We start from the raw sequence: 20990 nt of genomic DNA on the forward strand, positions 1-20990 counted from the left end.
GGGGGTGAGTGTGGGGTGCTCACTTCAGTCTTTCTACCTTTCGCATCCTTATTTTCACATAGGCAGAACACACCTCTTTTACGCTTGTTTATATTTACATTACTGTAGTTGTGGTCACGCTTTCATTGGCTTCAAGCCTTTGAGGGTGGTTTAGGTCAAACTGGGTCAAACTGGGGTTCACAGAACGTTACAGAGGGTGCACCAGAAAAATTTCACTAATGGCGGCCAGAGGACCCCAAGCATTAGAGGCAGCAGGTGGGATCCGGTTGCAGGACAGACAGCCTAAGCCCCAGGGAGAGTGAAGCAGGGTAGTTGGGGCTGGCAGCCCGAGCCCTGCCCCCATCAGCGGGGGAGCTGGCCACCCGAACCCCAGCGCTCCAGTTTTACCACCATTTTCAAGAACATACTTATGCGAGAAAGCGTTTTCCTCATATGCACATCTGAAAACCAAATACAGAAACAGACTTGATGTCGAACCAGACCTGAGACTATCTTTCGCCAGTGGTTCCGTACTTCCAAGAGCTATGCAGAGCAAAGCAAGCTCATCTATCACACTGAGGAAATTTAAACTTAAATCCCTAGAAATATTCATTTTTAGGAAGGGAGTCACGAGATTTCACAATTTAGTGAAAGGGGTTGGCAGGCTGTTAAAGTTTGGGAACCACTGGTTTAGGTGACACTTTCAGCTCCTGAACATGCAGTTCACTTAATGAACATGCAATATTTTTAATTGCCTTTGTTCTTGTTGTAGTAGGAAAAAAAATCCAGATTTAAAGTTGGTTTTAATATTTTTTCTTTTTTAAAAAGTTTTCAGTCCACTTTGAAATATTCTTTTAATTTTATTATTTTGACAGGAAATGAAATTGTCTTCACAAATTCCAAGCGCTCATTACTTGTATAAAAATTTTTAGTTCTCAAAAAAGTCTTACAATTAAACAACTTATAGAAAGTGTTTAGATTGACTTGTTGCTTTTATATGACAATTTTTGGAAGGATGATTTTTCCTCATCTTCCTGACAGGGTTGAGAGTTGTTTGAGCACCGCCAGTAATTAGCTCTCCATTAATATAAATTTACTTAAATAGCTTCTTGCAAGATCTTTTGATGGTAATTATTAATGTGATATTTGTACATAAAACATTTTACTATTCAGATATCAGGCAGTTATATGAAAGCTTGCATTAGATACAAAATATTTACAAATATTTATTTTAAAAGAAGCTTATTCCATTTTAGGCATTTGAAAAACAAAAGCTTTAATATTTAAGTTGAAACATGTTAGAAGTAACCAGTATCTTCTGTAAAAAGACTTCCTACCATAAATGTTCTTCAAAATAGACAAAGGAGGGAGGACTGCATGTTTACAAAAAATATCAAATTCAATAAGAACAGGTCTAGAATTTTGAGTGGCTTTAAACTCAGGTTTTTCTTTGAAAAGAAAAATGAAAATGTTTTGGTATTGGTCCACTTTCCTTCTAGATGTGTTGCTCCGATAACACAATAGCGCATTCTTTCACAATCAGACTACTTCCAACAAAAACAAAACAAGTGTTAACATGACTTGCATGCTTGAACTTTCATAGAATCACAGAATATCAGGGTTGAAAGGGACCTCAGGAGGTCATCTAGTCCAACCCCCTGCTTAAAGTAGGACCAATCCCCAACTAAATCATCCCAGCCAGGGCTTTGTCAAGCCTGACCTTAAAAACTTCGAAGGAAGGCGATTCCACCACCTGCCTAGGTAATGTATTCCAGTGTTTCACCACCCTCCTAGGGGGTCCCGGCAGGCAGCAGCGTGCCATTAAAAATCCAGCCCGGCCTGGCCTGGCCTGGCCTGTCCCGCTCTTCCCTGCTCCCCGCCCCCTCCCACAGGGGCAGAAGCTTGGTCCTGCCGGCTCCCGTGCCTCTTCCCGCAATGTGCTGGGTTCCTGCCCCTCCTCCTCCTCTCCATCCCTCCCTCCCTGCCGCGATCAGCTGATGGCCCTTATGAGGGAGGGGGTGGCAGAGGAGCAGAGTCAGCCTGCTCGCTGCTCCCGGTGGAGGCAGGGCTTTGGAGAAGCAGGGCATATCCCCTCCAGCCCTCTGCCATGAGCACCCAAAACCCCAGCCCACACACCCAGCCCTCTGCCCTGAGCCCCGCACACCCCCAAGGCCCCTGCCCTAAGCCCTGTACACCCCCCCCCCCACACACACACACACACACCCAGCCCTCTGCTTGACTCCTTCCCCCCATCACAACCCTAGCCCTGACTCTGGCACCCCCCCACACACCCAGGCCCCCACACCCTATGCACTCCCCACCCTGAGCACCAAACAGGAGCTCCTGGACCTCCCCTCCCCACATTCCCACCTGCACCCCTCCCACCAAATGGGAGCTGCCCAGGTAAGCGCTCCACACCCAAACCTCCTGCCCCAACTCTGAGCCCCCTCCCTCATTCTAACTCCTGGCCATACCCTACACCCCAACCCTCAGCCTGCTCCTTCACCCCAGCCCTGTGCTCAGTACACTCCCACCCTCAGCTCAGTGCAGAGAGAGAGGGGAAGAGAATGGCCAGAACCAGGGAGAAGGTAGGTACCCACTGTATGTGGGCAGGGCCGGGACCCCAGATCGGCAGCTGGCTAAGCAGACCCGACAGCCAGGATCCCGGCTGGCAGGAGCCGGCGGATGGAACCCCTGAGCGGCAGGGGGCTGAATTGCTCAGCCCACTGCCGGTCTGGCTGCCGGCCCCTTGCCAGCCGGGGTCCCGGCCGCAGGCCCCGCTCAGTGCGCTGCCAGCCTAGGTGAATGGAACCCCAGACCAGCAGCAGGCTGGACAGGCCGGCAGCAAAACATCAACATTTTTAATTTTAAATGAAGCTTCTTAAACATTTTGAAAACCTTGTTTATTTTACAATACAACAATAGTTTAGTTATATAATATATAGACAGAGAGAGAGACCTTCTAAAAACATTAAAATGTATTACCGGCATGTGAAACCTTAAAGTGAATAAATGAAGACTCGGCACACCACTTCTGAAAGGTTGCCAACCCCTGATCTAGTCTGACTTCCAGTATAACACAGGCAATTGAACTTCACTAAAATAATTCCTAGAGCATCTTAATTAATCTTAATTTTTTCCTAGAAAAAACTTCCAATCTTGATTTTAAAATAGCCACTGATGAAGAATGGACCATGACCCTTCGTAAGTTGTTCCAATGACTAATTACTCTCACTTAAAAATACACCTTATTTCCCGTCTGAATTTGTCTAGCTTCAACTTCCAGCCATTGGATCGTGTTATCCCTTTCTCTGCTAGATTGAAGAGCTCATTATTAAATATTTGCTCCCCATTTAGATACTTAGAGATTGTAATCCAGTCACCCCTTAACTTTCTCTTTATTAAGCTAAATAGATAAGATTCAAGGAATTCAGTCACTATAGGGCATGTTTTCTTATCCTTAATCCTTCAATGTTTCCTTGTGACTCTCCTCTGAATATTCTCCAATTTAACAACATTCTTCTTGAACTGCTGACACCAGAACTAGACTCAGTATTCCATCAGCAGAGGCACCACTGTCAAATACAGAGGTAAAATATCCTCTACTCCTGCTTCAGATATCCCTATTTATGCATCCAAGGATTGCATTATCCCTTTTCACCACAGAATCACACTAGAAACTCCTGTTCAGCTGGTTGTGCACCATAACCCCCAAATCTTTTCCCGTGTCACTTATTCTTAGATAGAGTCCCCCAACACCCCCATCATGTAAGTCTGGCCTATATTCTTTGTTCCTAATATATACATTTACATTGAACTAATTAAAATGCATATCTTTGTTTGTGTTCAGCTTCCCAATCAATCCAGATTGCACTGAAACAGTGATCTGTCCTCTTCATCATTTACCACTCATGCAATGTGTCATTAGCAAACTATCAGTGATAACTTTAATTTCTTCCATTTCATCAATAAAAATGTTAAATAGTACAGTGCCAAGAGCTGCGTGCTGCAAGACATATTGAAAAAAAGCCAACATTAAAAATCCAACGGGCTCCTACGCCAGCTCTTTTAGAACTCTTGGATGCAAGTTATACACACAGGATGGGGGGGGTGGGGACGGGTGTCAATTTTGGTAACTGCTGTTTAATATCCTCCTGAAATACAAGTGGAATGGAAAGAGAGTGTTGTCATATATGACTAACACCTGCCCCCTCCCCCAAATATAGAACAGAAATATTTATTGAACACTTCTTCCTTTCATGTATTATTAATGATAATTCTACAATTTCCATCTAGTAATGGACTGATGCCATTGTTAGGATTCTTTTTGCTCCTAATCACCTTAAACTCCTCCTTTATTGTTTTTAACTCTGCTGGCCAGACTTTTCTTTGTGTCCCTTTGCTTCCCTTATCGATTTTTGAACAATCCCTAGTTTCTGATTCATATTCATTGCTATCAACATATTGTTTCTTCCATTTGTAACTTTAAAAAAAAAAGTCATAGCTGTGGTCACTGCCCCTCTAAATCAGGTCATTAAAAAAAAATGGCCTCCTCCTCCTCAATTGCAGCTTTTTGGGCATCTGGTAAATTGTTCTTAAACGATTCCCAATTATCATTCACATTTTTCTGATTAAATTCTTCCTCCCAGCTCAGATTTGGCTCAACTGTCTGCAGCTTTGTGAAAGTGGCCCTTTTCAAGCACGAATAATATATATATTTAAGTGGAAAGAGGTTAGAAGTAACCAGTATCTATATATATAAGGTATGGATTTTACTCTGTTTGTACATTATAAATGTGATCAAGTCATAATCACTTGTACCTGAGTTACCATTAATTTTTTATTTTGGTGATCAGTTCCTCTTTAGCTTCAAGATGAGGTCTAATATAGACATCTCCCATGTTGAATGTAACACTTAGTTAGGAAGTGGTCATCTACAAAATTTGAAATTCCAAGAATGTTTTAGTACTGGTAGCATGAGACCTCCAGTGTGTCACTCAAACTCGAGTCCCCCATGATCTCACAGCTATTTTTCTTACACATGACAGACAGGTGTGTAAGGAAATGGTCATCCTATTCCTTAAGTATGCTCTCTGGTGGTCTGTAGCAGACACCAATATCAAATCTTGCGCTTTATCTGTTAAGACATTGATCCATAAGTATTCAAGATTATTTTCTTCTGAGTTATCAGTAACTCAGAAACAGGTAATGCCATTTTTGACATTCCCCATCCCTTTTTGGGCACTCGGTCCTTTCTCAATAGGTTAAAACCACTGATTTTAACATTCCTTTCATTAGAATCATCCCACCAAGTGTCATTAATATCACTTAGATCACAGCATTTTGAGGCCGTTAATAAAGCACATTAGAAGGAATACATTTAATGACAAAAACAGCTGGAATCCCACAAGGATCTATTTCAGGGACAAGCATTCTTTCTTAAATAATTCATTCATTAACAATTGAGTGACAGCAGCAAACACATCTTGACAATGTGGAAATATCCAAATTATTCTTGCATAAGAAGGAGCAGTACACTGAGAAAACAGAGGGATAGTCTTAGAGGGTCACGGTCTAATTATTCGAATGGTTTCTTTACAGTGTTGCAAATATCACTTCAGTTTGTCTTTCACTCTGCTTGGATCATGGAAAAAGATTGGTCAGCTTAATCTTTGATTTCTTTCAGAGCGCTAGCCATGTTAGTCTGTATCAGCAAAAAACAACAAGAACTCCTCGTTTCTTTGATTTCTGTTATGAAATAGTATAATGTAAAAGGAATCCAGAGCTACACAAAGGAATATGGAAATTGTAAAAACACCCACAAAAAACAGACCGCTGCCCTCCAAACACTTAACCAAAAGTAACATTTCTGTTCTTAACTTTAATGCCATCTATTTTTCAAAAAACAAATAATCCATAATCTAAAAAATAGAAACTAATTGTTTGAGTATCCCTTTAAGTAGTGTAGTATAAATGAAACAGGTGATAAATGTTGATCAAGCAAACAGGAAACATTTCAGAGCAAGGCAGTGGGTAGAAACAGGAATACAATCAAATAACTTCAGAAGATGAGGACAGCACGTACTGTAGCACAAATAGATTCAAACATTTGACTTTTGCTTTTTCCATGGTGGGCACATGGAAGCTAGTGAGAAGAAACTTCAATGAGTGCTGCAGATACTCAGCTCTGCAATAGCTGTCTTGAGGGAGTAAGAAAATTCACACAGCTGCAGCCATCATTTAAATTAATAGGATAGCCAAGTCTCAAATATCACTGTGTGTGCGCGCGTGCATTTCTCTATGTTATATATAAAACAAAAGAGAACTGAGTTTTTGTAAAAAGTCTTGTGCGTTAGTTGGTTTCTCCCCTCTTCCACCAGTCAACATGGATTCCACTGGTTACCCTGGTTTTGTAAACTGTGCTGTATTTTAATGGTTTGTGGAGCAACCTAAATGTCTTGGCAGAGTAAAACAAATTTTGAAAGCAGTATTGGACATAGTAAGAAGCAAATATGGCTTTCCAGGAGGAAGGAGGAGGTCTGTGAGGTTTCATTCATTATCTTTTGCTACAACAAGGAACTGGAAGATTCTTTCAGGCAGATCTTAAGGGTGACTAAGAAAGGCAGCGTTGAAGGAAGTTCTCCTTCCGCAGCTCCATGTTCTCCCTTCCATCTGGTAATTTCTATCCCAGGGGACTGGAAGAAACTGGCACTACTAGTAAAATTTCATTATGTACTATTAGGAAAGTGGATTTGCTTTAGAAAAGATAGTTAGCTTGTCCACATATTTCACATTTCTGGTTTCTTAAACACACACGATCAAAGGTGGAAGCTTCAGGGATGATTGTGATCTATCCGAGAACACATTACAAATCATATGTTCTTAAACGGCAATTCTGGATGCCAAAGTATTTCTTTACTTTAGAAAAAAAAGTCACTTCCACATTAGACTACCACGTGAACACAATTAAGGGTATGTCCACCCTATAAACTTAAATCGACCTATGTTCAGTCCAGGGGAGCAGTGAAATTCACAAAAATGTAACAGTGTCTATAGGGACACCGCATCAAACTACACAGAATAAACTTATGCCTCTCGTGGAGGTGGAGTTATTATGCCAGTGCAGTAGGACACTTAAGTCGGCGGGAGCAAGGCTATAGTGTGTACACTGACATAATTAGGTCGACACAAGAAGCTAAATTATCTAGATGCTTTCATGTATGTGTTTTCTGCCATGTGCAAACTTAGTTCTTTTGTAACCAACGGCTCAACTGACATTTGGAAACTTCTAGAGTCATGTCTGCAAAAATGCACATCTTGATATTTCAATATTCCATGGTGATGTAGACATTTTTGTATGTGTTTATGCAAAAGTACTGAATTCCATTATTCCAAATGTCACTTTTTAATTACAATTACATAACCAAATTGGAACATAAGAGCCAGGCATTTATTGTTCATTACAGACATGGCAATAAGTTGACAGTCAAGTCAAAGTAAAGTGTTGTATCCAGAGCTCTACAAATTAACATTTATTAAAATTCATTATGTAAAGTTGTTTTGACTTTCATCTAACTTGAAGTTCACACACACACACACACACACACCAGAACTCAATTGTTAGTTGCTAAACTGGATAAACTTGTACCATTAGTCAACCTCTTGTCTGATTTAAGACAAGCAAAAAAGTACACTATTTAAACTGCACTTAATTCAATTTTCATGCAAAGTACCATCATAATCTAACATCTATTTCCAACACGCAGCAATATCTCACTATAAGCCAGTCCTGAGCAGGCCAATTGTTCCAACACAATTTGGAGTGATCAAAGATTTTTAGTGAGCAAGTTTGACTCCTTTTCGCCACCCTTTTTATATCCAAGTTCCTAAAACACACAATTAAAACAGAAGCACATTTGATAAAAACTATAAAACAAATTAAGGACCACTCAGCGTGGTCTACAACACAGACTATTAACAAGCAAGCATGGAGCTCTGCTTCCTCTCTTCTGAGAGGGTTGTGTTTTCATTTTAGTTAAAACACAAAGCTAAAAGCAACCCCCCACACACCAAAAACCTCTCCTCCTGGCTTTCCTATCTATTAGTTGGTTACCAGACAAGCTCCATTTCAGCTGTGTGAATGCATTGGGCCTTATTCTCCAGTGACTTGCACCTTGTGTAGTTGCTTATATCTATCCAAGCAAGTGTACAGTTCTAATCTGGTAGCATTTTACACGCACTTTGCACAGATGCGATTACAAAAGATGCAAGTCAGTGGAGAACCAAGTCACAAAGATGGAGTTATTTATCTTCTGGCTAGTGATCAGATGGAGAACATGAACTGTTAGATGCTCTTCTCCTCTCTTCCTCCCTCCAAAAACATAAAAAACTGTACTCTATGGAAGCCACATTCTCTCAACCCACTCACATGGGGTACAGCGCAGGGGGAAAAAGAAGAAAAAAAAACCAAACAACCACCACCCTTGCACCACAAAAAGAGTAAGGCTAGCTGCCAGTACATAGTCTGGCACTTGGTATCTTCCATACCATGCAACCACTGAGGGTAGCCATAGGTGAAAGTGGTCAGAAGAGAGGAACTACTGGCCGCTTCATTGCTAGACCGGTCTTTGAATGCCACAGTTTCTCACAATGAGGCTTCCCTCATGGTACTGATTTTAGTTAAGCCCATCAAGTGAGCTACCAGAGTGGAGGACCCAGGCACAAGTTTTCTGCAACTACTGGCAAACCTTTTTCAGTAGCTATGATCAGAGGTTTTAGTAAAACCTTACAGGCAATCTACTTGATCTGTCCACTACAGAGGACATATCAAATATTTAGTTTGCACTTTCACTCTTACATTTGGCTAGACAGGTCATTAACATGAGCGTGTGCTGAAGACTGGACTTTAAGACCCACAGGATTAAGACAAGGGTCCACAGTCACTCAAGAGTAGGGCCTCTTTAAGCTATTGAGAGTTTACAGTCATCTGTGATGCTGAGCCAGGGAGGGTTAAGCAACCAGCAGGCTGGATGACTTGAAAGCAACCTGTAAGGACATATTAAAAAAGAGCACTGAAATAGTAAACAGGGCCATTCCTTGTACATAGCTATCAAAGCCATGTTAAATAGACTAGAATCCTTGACATGTAGGCCTGTATCAGTAGAGAATTAAGAATAGATACTAATTGTATTTGTCTGTGCTTACCTATATCTTGTTAGAAGTTTAAAAATGTGATCTAGTTAGCTTGTAGATGCTACACTTATTCTATTGATTCAGAGATCAAAAGCGGATATGATCATTTAGATGGGACTCGTGGTGTAATATTATTGTTTTCATTTCTCTTTTAAGTTTGTAGTAAACTACCGGTGAACTGGTTCATGGTTAATGAATGCAACTAGTTACCGGTGTATGCCGAGGAAACAGATTAGCTTCAAACCATAGCAACTCTCTTTTCTTTTTTATTAATAAATCTTAGATTTCGTTAATAAATGATTGGCTGTAAGTGTGTATTTAGGTAACAGCTGAAATATTCACTAACCTGGTGGGTAATGTGTCCCATCTTCTGGGATTGGAAAAGCTTTATATATGGTAAATAAGGATGTTAGTAACCCACACTATATTAGACACAGCTGTCAGGGTGTGAGCCAAAGACTGTACAGCTTAAGGGGAATGGTATTTTGGCTTCTTGTTAATCAGTAAGGTAGTACAGAAGCTGTTTTATTACTGGTTTGGTGAAACTTGATTACAGAATAAACCACCAGTTTTGGGGATGGTCTTTGCCCACTGGACCATAGCAGTTTGCCCTGACTAAGCATTCTCAGTATAGCCGCTCCAGGAACCAGGGCCACAGCATCTGTCAACCTTATCATACACCTTCTGATGTTTAAGTCTAATTTCTTCCAGACTTACTGTCATGAAACAAGAACCCAAGAAGTGGACCATTTGAAGCAAGTCAGCATGAAGATCCACCTTTTCTAGGTTAGCCTGATCTCCTAGGAAAAAGAAATGGGGGAGGCAGAAAGCAGGAAGAGAAAAGATTGCCAAACTCAGTAGGAATCTGAAGGAACTGGACCTTTGGTCTGCAATTTTAGTTTCTGCAAGGATGGATGAAGGATCCAGAAATATGTCTAGCATTCATATCGAACAATACATATTGAACATATCTCCCCCAAAATAAGCCAGCAACCATGCACAGAGTCATCCACACAAAAATTCTTTCCAGATGCTCTTGAAAGTCCAAAATATGGTTGCTTTTATCGTGTATCAGGCATCATTCGAATACGTGAAAGCTCTTTACTATATACTGCAACCTAAACATAAATCACATGAGAATAATGCATTAAAAATTGAGGCTCTCAGATACTACAGTAGTGTATCTTACGTAAGATATTAGTATGGAAACGGTATTCAAAAGTATACTTAATGATCTCTGTGGTTTTAGTGCTGCTCCCTACTAGAAGTAGTATGCAGTATTGTTGTAGCCATGTTAGTCCCAGGATATTAGAGAGACAAGGTGACCTGAAAGAAGAGCTCTGTCTCTCACCAACATAAATTGGTCCAATAAAAGGTACTACCTCACCCACCTTGTCTCTCTACTAGAAGTAGTACAGTTTATTAAGCAACGGAACCCAGAACATAGTTTCAGGAAATTTTACAGAGCAATATACCAGGTTTGAGACACAATTGGGTAGGAACAGCCACTGCAGTTGGGAGTTTTAAAGCAGATGATACATCCTTTTATGTTTCTCAGATGACTGATTTTTAGAAAAGGAGAGAAACCCTACAGTTAAAGAAGCTGATATTTACAATAATAGTGATTTCTCATGAGACCAGATTTCTTTGCATCATGCAAAGCCAATTATCTATCCAAACCAGTACAGGCTTGGATAACAGAGGACCCCCAGTATCATATCTGCTGGCACCGCCTTGTGAATTGACAGATGCAGGTTTTTCTAAGTTGATGCTAATTACTAGAAGATAGGGCAAAAGGGTCCAAAAGTTGTATGCTATGATTTTTTACATGTCTGAATTTGAGATTTGACCCAGAAGGACTAATTATTGTTATGAGTGTTTGCTGTTTTTAGAATCAAATACACTGACTATGCATATCTGAACAATATACCATCTCGTTCTGTGAGTTTTACAGAATATAAACTTTAAGTCTTTCCCTGTTGTAAACAATCTGCAGCTGGAAGAAAAGATAAGGCCCAAGAGTCCCCAAAAAGATGTAAAATAGCCTGTCGCAAAATATATTATTGATACCACTTTTTTTGAGGGTGGGGAGTGAGAATGGGGTTATGAAGAGTATTTCTCAGGCGTCAGAGGCCTGCAGTTGGCTGACTAATTAGCCCCACCTACTGCACCTGTGAAAAAGACTGGTAACTTAGCTGGCTCATCCTCATAAAAGGTGGAGAAGGATATGGGAGAGGAGGCAGCAATACCAGCCAGAGGCTGGAGCAACTGCCAGGAGGAGCAACTCCAATAGACAAGACTGACAGAAGGGAGACTGAGGAAAATCCTATTAGCACAAAGGGCTCTGAGGTAAGAGCCAGGAACTTTGGTTGATAAACTCGTGGGGTGAGGGATAGATTTGGGGGAAAGGAACATAACCTGTACAGGCTTCGTGGGGAAAAGGCTGTGAAACTCGGATCCTGTTTTCATTAAGAAGGCTTGAAATAAAACCCACAGCAGTTAACTGGTCCAGAGACTACCCTACCTGGATTCTGTAATAGGGCCCCAGGCAGGATTTCCCCAGGGAAGGAGCTAGCTCTGCAGGCAACAGCCTGGGTCCAGTTGGAAGAGGGTGTTATAGAGTAGGCCCAATCCTTCACACAGATATAGAAAAGAAGGAAGCAATCAGAAATCTAAGCACATTTCATTCTGTGCAATATGAACATGCAAGTGTTAGTGGAGGAGTAGCATGTCATCATGGTCCCATCTGTGATGCAGAACCCCAAATCCTGTATGTGCTGAATACCCAGACTGCAGAGCCCTATAATTCAATGGGTGCACATGGGGTGATGGCATGGTAACTTATGATAGCGTGCAGTAACATATACACACACATTATTGCAAGCTATCATAAGCTTGATGCAACAGAACACGTGAACAGAAAAATTTCACCAAGGAGACCACAGCATGACTAAATCAACAATGAACTCTTAAGTAAATCAAAATACATGTGTTGCAGATGCACAAATGGGACCCCTTTAATGGGAAGGCACATTATGTGAACTATATTCCTTCACTAAATCAAGTGATAAGTACTGTTGGAGATACAATGTGTAATGCATACAATGTTACTGCAAACAAAAACCCTCAAGCCACACAAGTTTCAAACTCAATTATGGCATACAACTCCCCTCCCCCCCCACACACACTTTCTCAGCTATTGCAATACAGAACTGTGTGCTTACTTGGCACAAAAATACAGTTATTTCTAGAATACATCCACTTGATTAAGTATTCTACAGAATAGTGTGTTCTACAGAATACACTTTCCTATTTTGTTTCACCGTACATGTCAGAGTAGCTGAATGTATAGTCACAAGGTAATACGTTTATGCAGTATTAGAAGGGTTTTATTAATTGTACAAGGACAGTCGATTGATACTTTAGGTTTACAAGTTGCATCTGATAATCTTTCCCAGCTATTTCAGTGATATAATTAGGAAGCAATTATAAATTTTTATGACATTGTATGTATATTAAAAGGTAAAAGAAAATCTGTTCTATTTGTTGTATTTTTAAAAATTCAACATATGAAAGATTAAATGTATATTGCAACTTCAATAAAATAAAGATTCAACAGCAAAACAGTGTAAGAAGTTTTGTTTTCTGTGTAAACCAGACTAATAAAGTTAGCTTGGACTAATCTCAAGAACCCACTCCCAACTCCTCCCACAATATTTCTTGAAGGTAAGGTTATCCATATTAGTAGATAAGAAAAAAGTGACAAAGTTAACTCCTGTACAAAGCCATAATTTTCTTCACTAGACCTCTTTATATCCCATTCTTTACACATTTTATAGCGGAAAATACTTATTTTTATTTCCTCACAAAGCTTCAAAACTGTTCAGGAGCTACTTGACTGATTTTCCAACATGTTAATTGAAAATTCATATGCAGTAATTATATAGCCTAAAACACAACACAAGAGAGATACTTCTCACTTCAGTTTCCCCTAGTAACCAGAAACATGAAAAACTGACTGCAGCAGTTTGAGGGTCATTTCAAGAACATAACAGTCAGAGAAAGGCTCCATTTTCAGATACTGCTGGGAAAATACACCTTCAGATACTGCTGAGTACAGCTCTGTGAGGTATAGATCAATGGAAATTAGTAGGAGAATGCTGGAAAGGTACCAGCAAGACAGACCTAACCCTATTTTTATTTTATTTCTCCTGAATTCAGTGGATTGTTAATGATGCTGAAAGCTTAAAATCACTTATGACTTTTAATAGTTCATTATTTATGGTAAATTATTGAATAATTAGCCTTCAAGAGATAATTCTATTGATTGACATTTATTCAACTATTAATTTAACTTGCACAGAAAATTAAAATTTCACTTTTGCAGTATGCTTCATATCCCTCCTGGAAAACCTTAGGACTACTAGCTACTTAATTCCTAATAAGGTAATCAACTATCGGAAGTAAAGTACGGACTGACGCCAATAAAGGGCATCATCAAAGCTTTTTTGTTTACATTATGTATCAAAAACTTCAAGACTCTGTACATTACTATGCAAAAAGTAATATTTAAACAGCCAAACAGCAACTTACTGTATATTCAATAGTCCCTTTAGGCTTCTGAAAAGACATTCGTCGCCCATCTTTCTTGTCTGGGTTCTTCTTCTGGCCAGTATCTGAAAAAAATTGAGGCAAGGAGCGTGTTAAATTCATTTTCCTTGCTCACAGTACTGTCACAGGCTGCTGATTACAGCCCCGTGGGCAGACATCTAATTCAGCTGGCTCCTTGCGACTCTCTAACAGACAGACAGCTGCTGGAACAGGGACTTCACTCCCCTGTTATGCTTTAAGGATCTGACCAATATAAACCACTGAGACAACTGGGAATCCATTAACTATATAAATATCTGCTATCATCCAGAATGCTATTAATGCAGGAAAGGCTAAAATGATTGATCTCCTTCATCAGGCAAGGATATATCAATAGCACAAGCAATGCTGCTGAAGATAATCTTTAATTTGTTTTCTGTTGCACAGGATCGGTCATTACTGTCTGCTCCAGACACTGTTTACACTCAGCTTCTGGAGACTAGATGCAATTAAAAATTACAGCTTTTAAGGTGAACAATACAGAGTGTTTGAGATAAATACTTGTATAAACCAAGTTGTACATATAAACAAAACTCTCTAAGACTTCTTTTCTCCATATATGTTAGTCAGAAAGGGACAAGATGTAAAGCGCATCCTCCCTATGCATATAACCTTCACTTTACTGTCAAGATGCACTTAAAAGCATTGCTCTTTTTTGGCTTCCGAAATACTGATTTTTTTTGATGACCATCACCACCCTGTAATGTCTGCAGCTTTACTGGGATCCAATACAAGAAATGGAATTTCCTGCAGCTATACTAGAACTTTGCTAATGTATACTTTAAAAAAAAAAGTTTTTATTCAGCTTGATAATTCACCAACATAAAATGTATTTTGTTATTTGACCATTATATTTTACACTAGTACTTTCCGGAATACAAGTTGGAATACTGAGGTATAGTTTGTAAAAGTATCTGAGAACCTTCCTATCGTGAGACTTGATCCTAGCACTCTGCTGTAAACCTTTGCTGTGAAGAAGGGAGAAATTTTTCTTGAGAGAATCACATTTGTGGATTTGTAAAAAGTTAGCTAGGTTCTACTGCAGCATGCTACCGATTGTGTTGATAGATTATGTCCATATCTTCAGTTTATATACTCGTTACATATTTCAATCAACTAGGTAAGAAGTTTGAAAAGGGATACTGTTAGAAAGTGAAATGAACCCACAATAAGTAAAAGTTTTTTTAAAGTGTTCCAAAAGTTTTTTACTGTACATTTAAGTGATTTCCACTATCCTTCTCCCCCCCCCCACAGCAATTTAGAAGCTTAGATAAAACTTCTCTAGTTTCTTTTCCAATTTTGCAGTCACTAACTGTCCCCCACCATGTCCTCACTGAACAGAGATGAAATTTATCAAAATGCTTATACAAAGACAACTTTGATGGCTTTGCCATCAACAAAAATACCCCCCCAACACACACACACACACTCCCTCCAGTAATGTTACTAAGTTTTACTTACTAGCCACATGGACTTTCCAGGAGAGGAAATAGTCTTGGGGGACAAGTTCCCATATTTACAACAATGTGTTAAAATAGTTACTCAAAATAGGGGTCAGTTTTTATGGTGTGGAAAGTGGTAAGTTTGAGTGAGTGACACACACACTAATGAAACTCTCAAGAATTAAGTCAAGGTGGTTTAACTGCAGGTTAAGACAATAGTTACATCTCCCAGAAATTTCTTCAACCAGAATGTTGCAATTTTATTGTAGTGCTTCCTCACCTTAATCACCACATTAAGGCTGGATATTCGTTTGTTTTTACAATTAAAACAATCGACATCACAGCATATTAAAAGCTTCTTGAAGACAAGCTGCAAAAATTGCTCAGTGTTCAAGCACACTGAAAGCTAGGTGAAGGACAGTGGAGTGCAACAATCTCTCCCTGACAGCCAAACTTTGAAGAAAGCAACTCTCTCCTGCCTCCTTGATCTCTAGCAGCTAAAAGACCATAGCTGCTCAGAATACTCCCAGCTCACATCACAAGGGTGCAGAGGGAACAGTTGAAGTCAGTGCCCCCCACCTTACTCTCTATAGCAACAAGGTTGATTTAAATCTTAGTGTTTCAAAAACAGAGGATGTAACTTATGGAATACTTTCATGCTTAATCAAAACACAAGTTTTAATGCAGTCTACCTCGAAGGCAACAGGCTGGACACCACTGTTTTAGAACTAAGCAGTACACCACAACTTCCCACATCCCCCTGCAAACTGTTAGAACAAAAAGAGCAGTCAAATCCTATGTTAACAGCCTGTACCTTTTCACCTGTGCTACAAATGCATACAGCTCCAACACATTTCTCCAAATGCAAATGCTGAAGTATTTCATGATCTGCAAACAAATCTGATCACTAGTAGTTGAATAATTCAAAATTATTTCGCTGCCTCATGAGGTTGAGTTAATTTTTACTGAACTGTTCCTTTTTTACTGAAAGGGAAGGAAGTAATTTATGAAAGTATTCATTTACATCATCAAGAAATAAAGAGGAGTATTTTAAGAATCATAGAATATCAGGGTTGAAAGGGACCTCAGGACGTCATCTAGTCCAACCCCCTCCTCAAAGCAGGACCAATCCCCAATTAAATCATCCCAGCCAGGGCTTTGTCAAGCCTGACCTTAAAAGCTTATAAGGAAGGAGATTCTACCACCTCCCTAGGTAACGCATTCCAGTGCTTCACCACCCTCCTAGTGAGGAAGTTTTTCCTAATATCCAATCTAAACCTCCCCCACTGCAACTTGAGACCATTACTCCTTGTCCTGTCCTCTTCTACCACTGAAAATAGTCTAGAACCATCCTCTCTGGAACCACCTCTCAGGTAGTTGAAAGCAGCTATCAAATCCCCCCTCATTCTTCTCTTCTGCAGACTAAACAATCCCAGTTCCCTCAGCCTCTCCTCATAAGTCATGTGTTCCAGACCCCTAATCTTTTTGTTGCCCTTCGCTGGACTCTCTCCAATTTATCCACATCCTTCTTGTAGTGCAGGGCCCAAACTGGACACAGTACTCCAGATGAGGCCTCACCAGTGTCGAATAGAGGGGAACGATCACGTCCCTCGATCTGCTGGCTATGCCCCTACTTATACATCCCAAAATGCCATTGGCCTTCTTGGCAACAACGGCACACTGTTGACTCATATCCAGCTTCTCGTCCACTGCCACCCCTAGGTCCTTTTCCGCAAAACTGCTGCCTAGACATTCGGTCCCTAGTCTGTAGCGGTGCATTGGGTTCTTCCGTCCTATCCTTGTTGAACCTCAGATTTCTTTTGGCCCAATCCTCCAATTTGTCTAGGGCCCTCTGTATCCTATCCCTGCCCTCCAGCATATCTACCACTCCTCCTAGTTTAGTATCATCTGCAAATTTGCTGAGAGTGCAATCCACACCATCCTCCAGATCATTTATGAAGATATTGAACAAAACCGGCCCCAACCCTTGGGTCACTCCACTTGATACCGGCTGCCAACGAGACAAGGAGCCATTGATCGCTACCCGTTGAGCCCGACAATCTAGCCAACTTTCTACGCACCTTATAGTGCATTCATCCAGCCCATACTTCTTTAACTTGCTGACAAGAATACTGTGGGACACCATGTCAAAAGCTTTGCTAAAGTCAAGAAACAATACATCCACTGCTTTCCCTTCATCCACAGAACCAGTAATCTCATATAGAAGGCGATTAGATTAGTCAGGCATGACTTGCCCTTGGTGAATCCATGCTGACTGTTCCTGATCACTTTCCTCTCATGTAAGTGCTTCAGGATAGATTCCTTGAGGACCTGCTCCATGATTTTTCCGGGGACTGAGGTGAGGCTGACTGGCCTGTAGTTCCCAGGATCCTCCTTCTTCCCTTTTTTAAAGATTGGCACTACATTAGCCTTTTTCCAGTCATCCAGGACTTCCCCCATTCAGAATGCCTTGTTCATCACCATGAAAGACAGACTCTGCTTTACAGTTTTCAAATTCAGAGTTATCTTTTTGTGTGATTGTAAGTGCATATGGCAATCTTAAGAGCCTATTTTTCATCAATGTTCTGAGATGTTGGATTGCATCTCTAACATTCCACTTACACACATGAAGAGACACTCCCAGCAGAATCCAAACTGGAAGAGCCACAGGGAACTTATCACATATGGGTAGAACAGAACACCATACTACAGTCATCATGCAGATATGAGAAGAGATCTTTACTTTAGCATCCTTAAGAGTAGAAATAGGAACGAAATGACAGATGGACAAGTGTACTGTACCACGAAAACCATGGAATGAACTTCTGACACAATTTTATGTTATTCTGTCTTTTTGTTGACTGAGGAATTTGGCGGGTAGGAAGGAAGCAAGACAAACATGGCTTTCAGCCACCTTTGTACTTCTTATACACCCATTAGGAAGCTGCAACAGCCCTTAGCATCAGTATGGTATAGTCTAAGGGGGCCTTAGCAGAGGCCAAGACTATAACAGGGTTCCAAAAAGAAGTTCATGGAGGCTAGGTCCATCAATAGCTATTAGCCAGGATGGGCAGGGATGGTGTACATAGCCTCTTTTTGCCAGAACTTGGGAATGGGTGATGGGATGGAACACTTTATTACCTGTTCTGTTCATTCCCTCTGAAGCATCTGGCATTGGCCACTGCCAGAAAACAGGATACTGGGCTAGATGGAGCTTTGGCCATTCTTATGTTCTTAACCATAAAATAAGTTTAACAACAAGAGATAGATTTTAAAGACTACAAGTGATGAGGCATGAAAGTCAGAATTGGTTACAAGAAAATAAATGCAATTAAATACTTAACTTCACAAACTAAGTGAATTCAAAGCAAAAGTCTCTCACCACATGCTTCAATACAGTCTTACTAGCTGAACTCCTTTCAGACAGAATCCCTCTCCCAATTCAAGGCTGTTTCTTTGTTCTTCAGGTGTTGTGGATACAGTGGGTAGAGAGAAAGGGAGGAACAACCTGGGGAGTCTGTCCTCCATCCTTACACTTCTATTCTTTGAGAATCATCCCAAGCTTGGGTTCAGGAGAGAAAGTCTGTGTGGATTGGCACCCCCAGCTGTTTGTCAAGATGTAAATTTTTACTCACATCCTTTTCTCTGCCAAAGGACAGCCACTTAACCAGGTGATAGACCATTTGATTTCGTTGACATTTAGCTGAGGGTGTCAGTTTGTCTTTTGTCTCTGAGGAACTGGTTTCTGGCTGCTTTTCTAATCTTGAAACATGTCTCAAACTCATAAAATAGAATTTCATAACTTTACATACAATGTTGCCACACATTTTACTAGGACAACGATGATCCGCAAATTATGAGTTTTCAAAGGATTCCTCACAAGGCATACTTTGTACAAAATTTATCATAGTATTGTAAAAGGGGTGAACACAGGGGTACAGATGGTCACAGCCATGTTGAAAAGGTCATTCACATGAGCATATTAAAGATAAGTTGTTATGGGGCCAGAGGCAAAGTATTATCATGATTCAAAACTGGCCAAGAGAAAGAAAACAGAATAGGAGTAAGTGGTCAACTTTTATCTCGGTGAAAGGTTAACATGAGGTCTCTCAGGGTTCTATAATAGGCCATATGGTATTTAATAATGATCTGGAAATGGGGGCAAGATATCAAAATGTGAAGATGAGTTATTTAGGTTAACTAAGATCCGAAATGACTGTGGAACTTTGGAGGACCTATATTAGTTAACTGAATGAGCACCATGACAGCAGATGAAATTCAATGTTAAGAAAGGCAGTGTAATAAATATTGCACAAGTACTTCAGATCTTCATTCCAGTTTGCTAGGTCATAAATCAACTAGCAACTCAGAAAAGGGGCCTGGGCATCACTGCAGACAGCTCAGTTAAGACCTGTGTTCCCTCTAAGCTGCGCAGTCAGGCGGCCGCCCAGGAGAAACTCAAGTGCCTCACACTTGATTAGCAGAGCCACAAACATCCAGCAGTGTGTGTTCAGGTGCCCTCCTCCCTGCTGCTTTGCAGACATGTTGCTCCTGCAGCTGCTTCCAGGACTCTCCTGCTAGCCGTACAGAGTGGGGGGTGAGGGGGAGGCAGGTGCTGATGTCAGGGTATCCACCTTCCTTCACCCCTGTACCTCATCTCCACAGAGCAAGGGAGAGGGGACAGGCTGGCTCAGAACTCAGAGCAGGAGAGAGCTGATGCGGTCTGAGTTCTGAACCAGGCTCTGGGCAGTGAGTGAGTGCCTTTCTTAAAGAGACAGCGCACAATCTCTGAGACTTCTCCAGCAGCCAGCTCTCACAATCTGTGTGTGTGTGTCTCTCTCTCCCTCTCTCACATTAGCTGCACTATCAGAGGCTCGTTCACCTGCACATCTACCAATGTGATATATGCCATCATGTGCCAGCAATGCCCCTCTGCCATATACATTGGCCAAACTGGACAGTCTCTATGTAAAAGAATAAATGGACACAAATCAGATGTCAAGAATTATGACCAGTCAGAGAACACTTCAGTCTCTCTGGTCACTTGATTACAGACCTAAAAGAGACAATATTACAACAACAAAACTTCAAAAACAGACTCCAACGAGAGACTGCTGAATTGGAATTAATTTGCAAACTGGACGCCATTAAATTAGGCTTGAATAAAGACTCGGAGTGGATGTGTCATTACACAAGTAAAACTGTTTTCCCATGTTTATTTCCCCCCCTACTGTTCCTCACACGTTCTTGTCAACTGCTAGAAATGGCCCACCTTGATCATCACTACAAAAGGTTTTTTTTCCTCTCCTGCTGGTAATAGCTCACTTTACCTGATCACTCTCATTACAGTGTGTATGGTAACACCCATTGTTTCATGTTCTCTGTGTATATAAAATCCCCCTACTGTATTTTCCACTGCATACATCCAACGAAGTGGGCTGTAGCTCACGAAAGCTTATGCTCAAATAAATCTGTTAGTCTCTAAGGTGCCACAAGTACTTCTTTTCTTTTTGGGGATACAGATTAACACGGCTGCTACTCTGAAACCTGTGTGTAATACTGTTTCCCTCACCTCAAGAAAATGATTGCAGAATTTGAGGTGGTTCAGAGAAGGCTTTTGAAAATGATCACTGGCATAGAAAAACTCATATGAAAAATTGGAAAGATTGGGATTATTAACCCTAGAAAGGAGGTGAATAAGACAGTAGTTAAATTTTCCAGAAATTG

General features: G+C 40.6%; 1 protein-coding gene across 4 annotated transcripts in view; it reads right to left on the bottom strand.

The window, feature by feature from the left end:
- OXR1 (oxidation resistance 1) overlaps positions 1-20990 on the bottom strand; it is a 471436-nt gene that overhangs the window by 107570 nt on the left and 342876 nt on the right. For all 4 annotated transcript variants that reach the window (XM_073330328.2, XM_073330326.2, XM_073330327.2 and 1 more), the window contains exon 4: positions 13765-13847. In XM_073330328.2, the coding sequence (XP_073186429.2) occupies positions 13765-13847 (83 nt within the window). The remainder of the gene's footprint in view (positions 1-13764; positions 13848-20990) is intronic.

This window comes from Lepidochelys kempii, chromosome 2 (genome assembly GCF_965140285.1).
Source record: "Lepidochelys kempii isolate rLepKem1 chromosome 2, rLepKem1.hap1, whole genome shotgun sequence".
In the NCBI taxonomy this organism is placed as follows: domain Eukaryota; kingdom Metazoa; phylum Chordata; order Testudines; family Cheloniidae; genus Lepidochelys; species Lepidochelys kempii.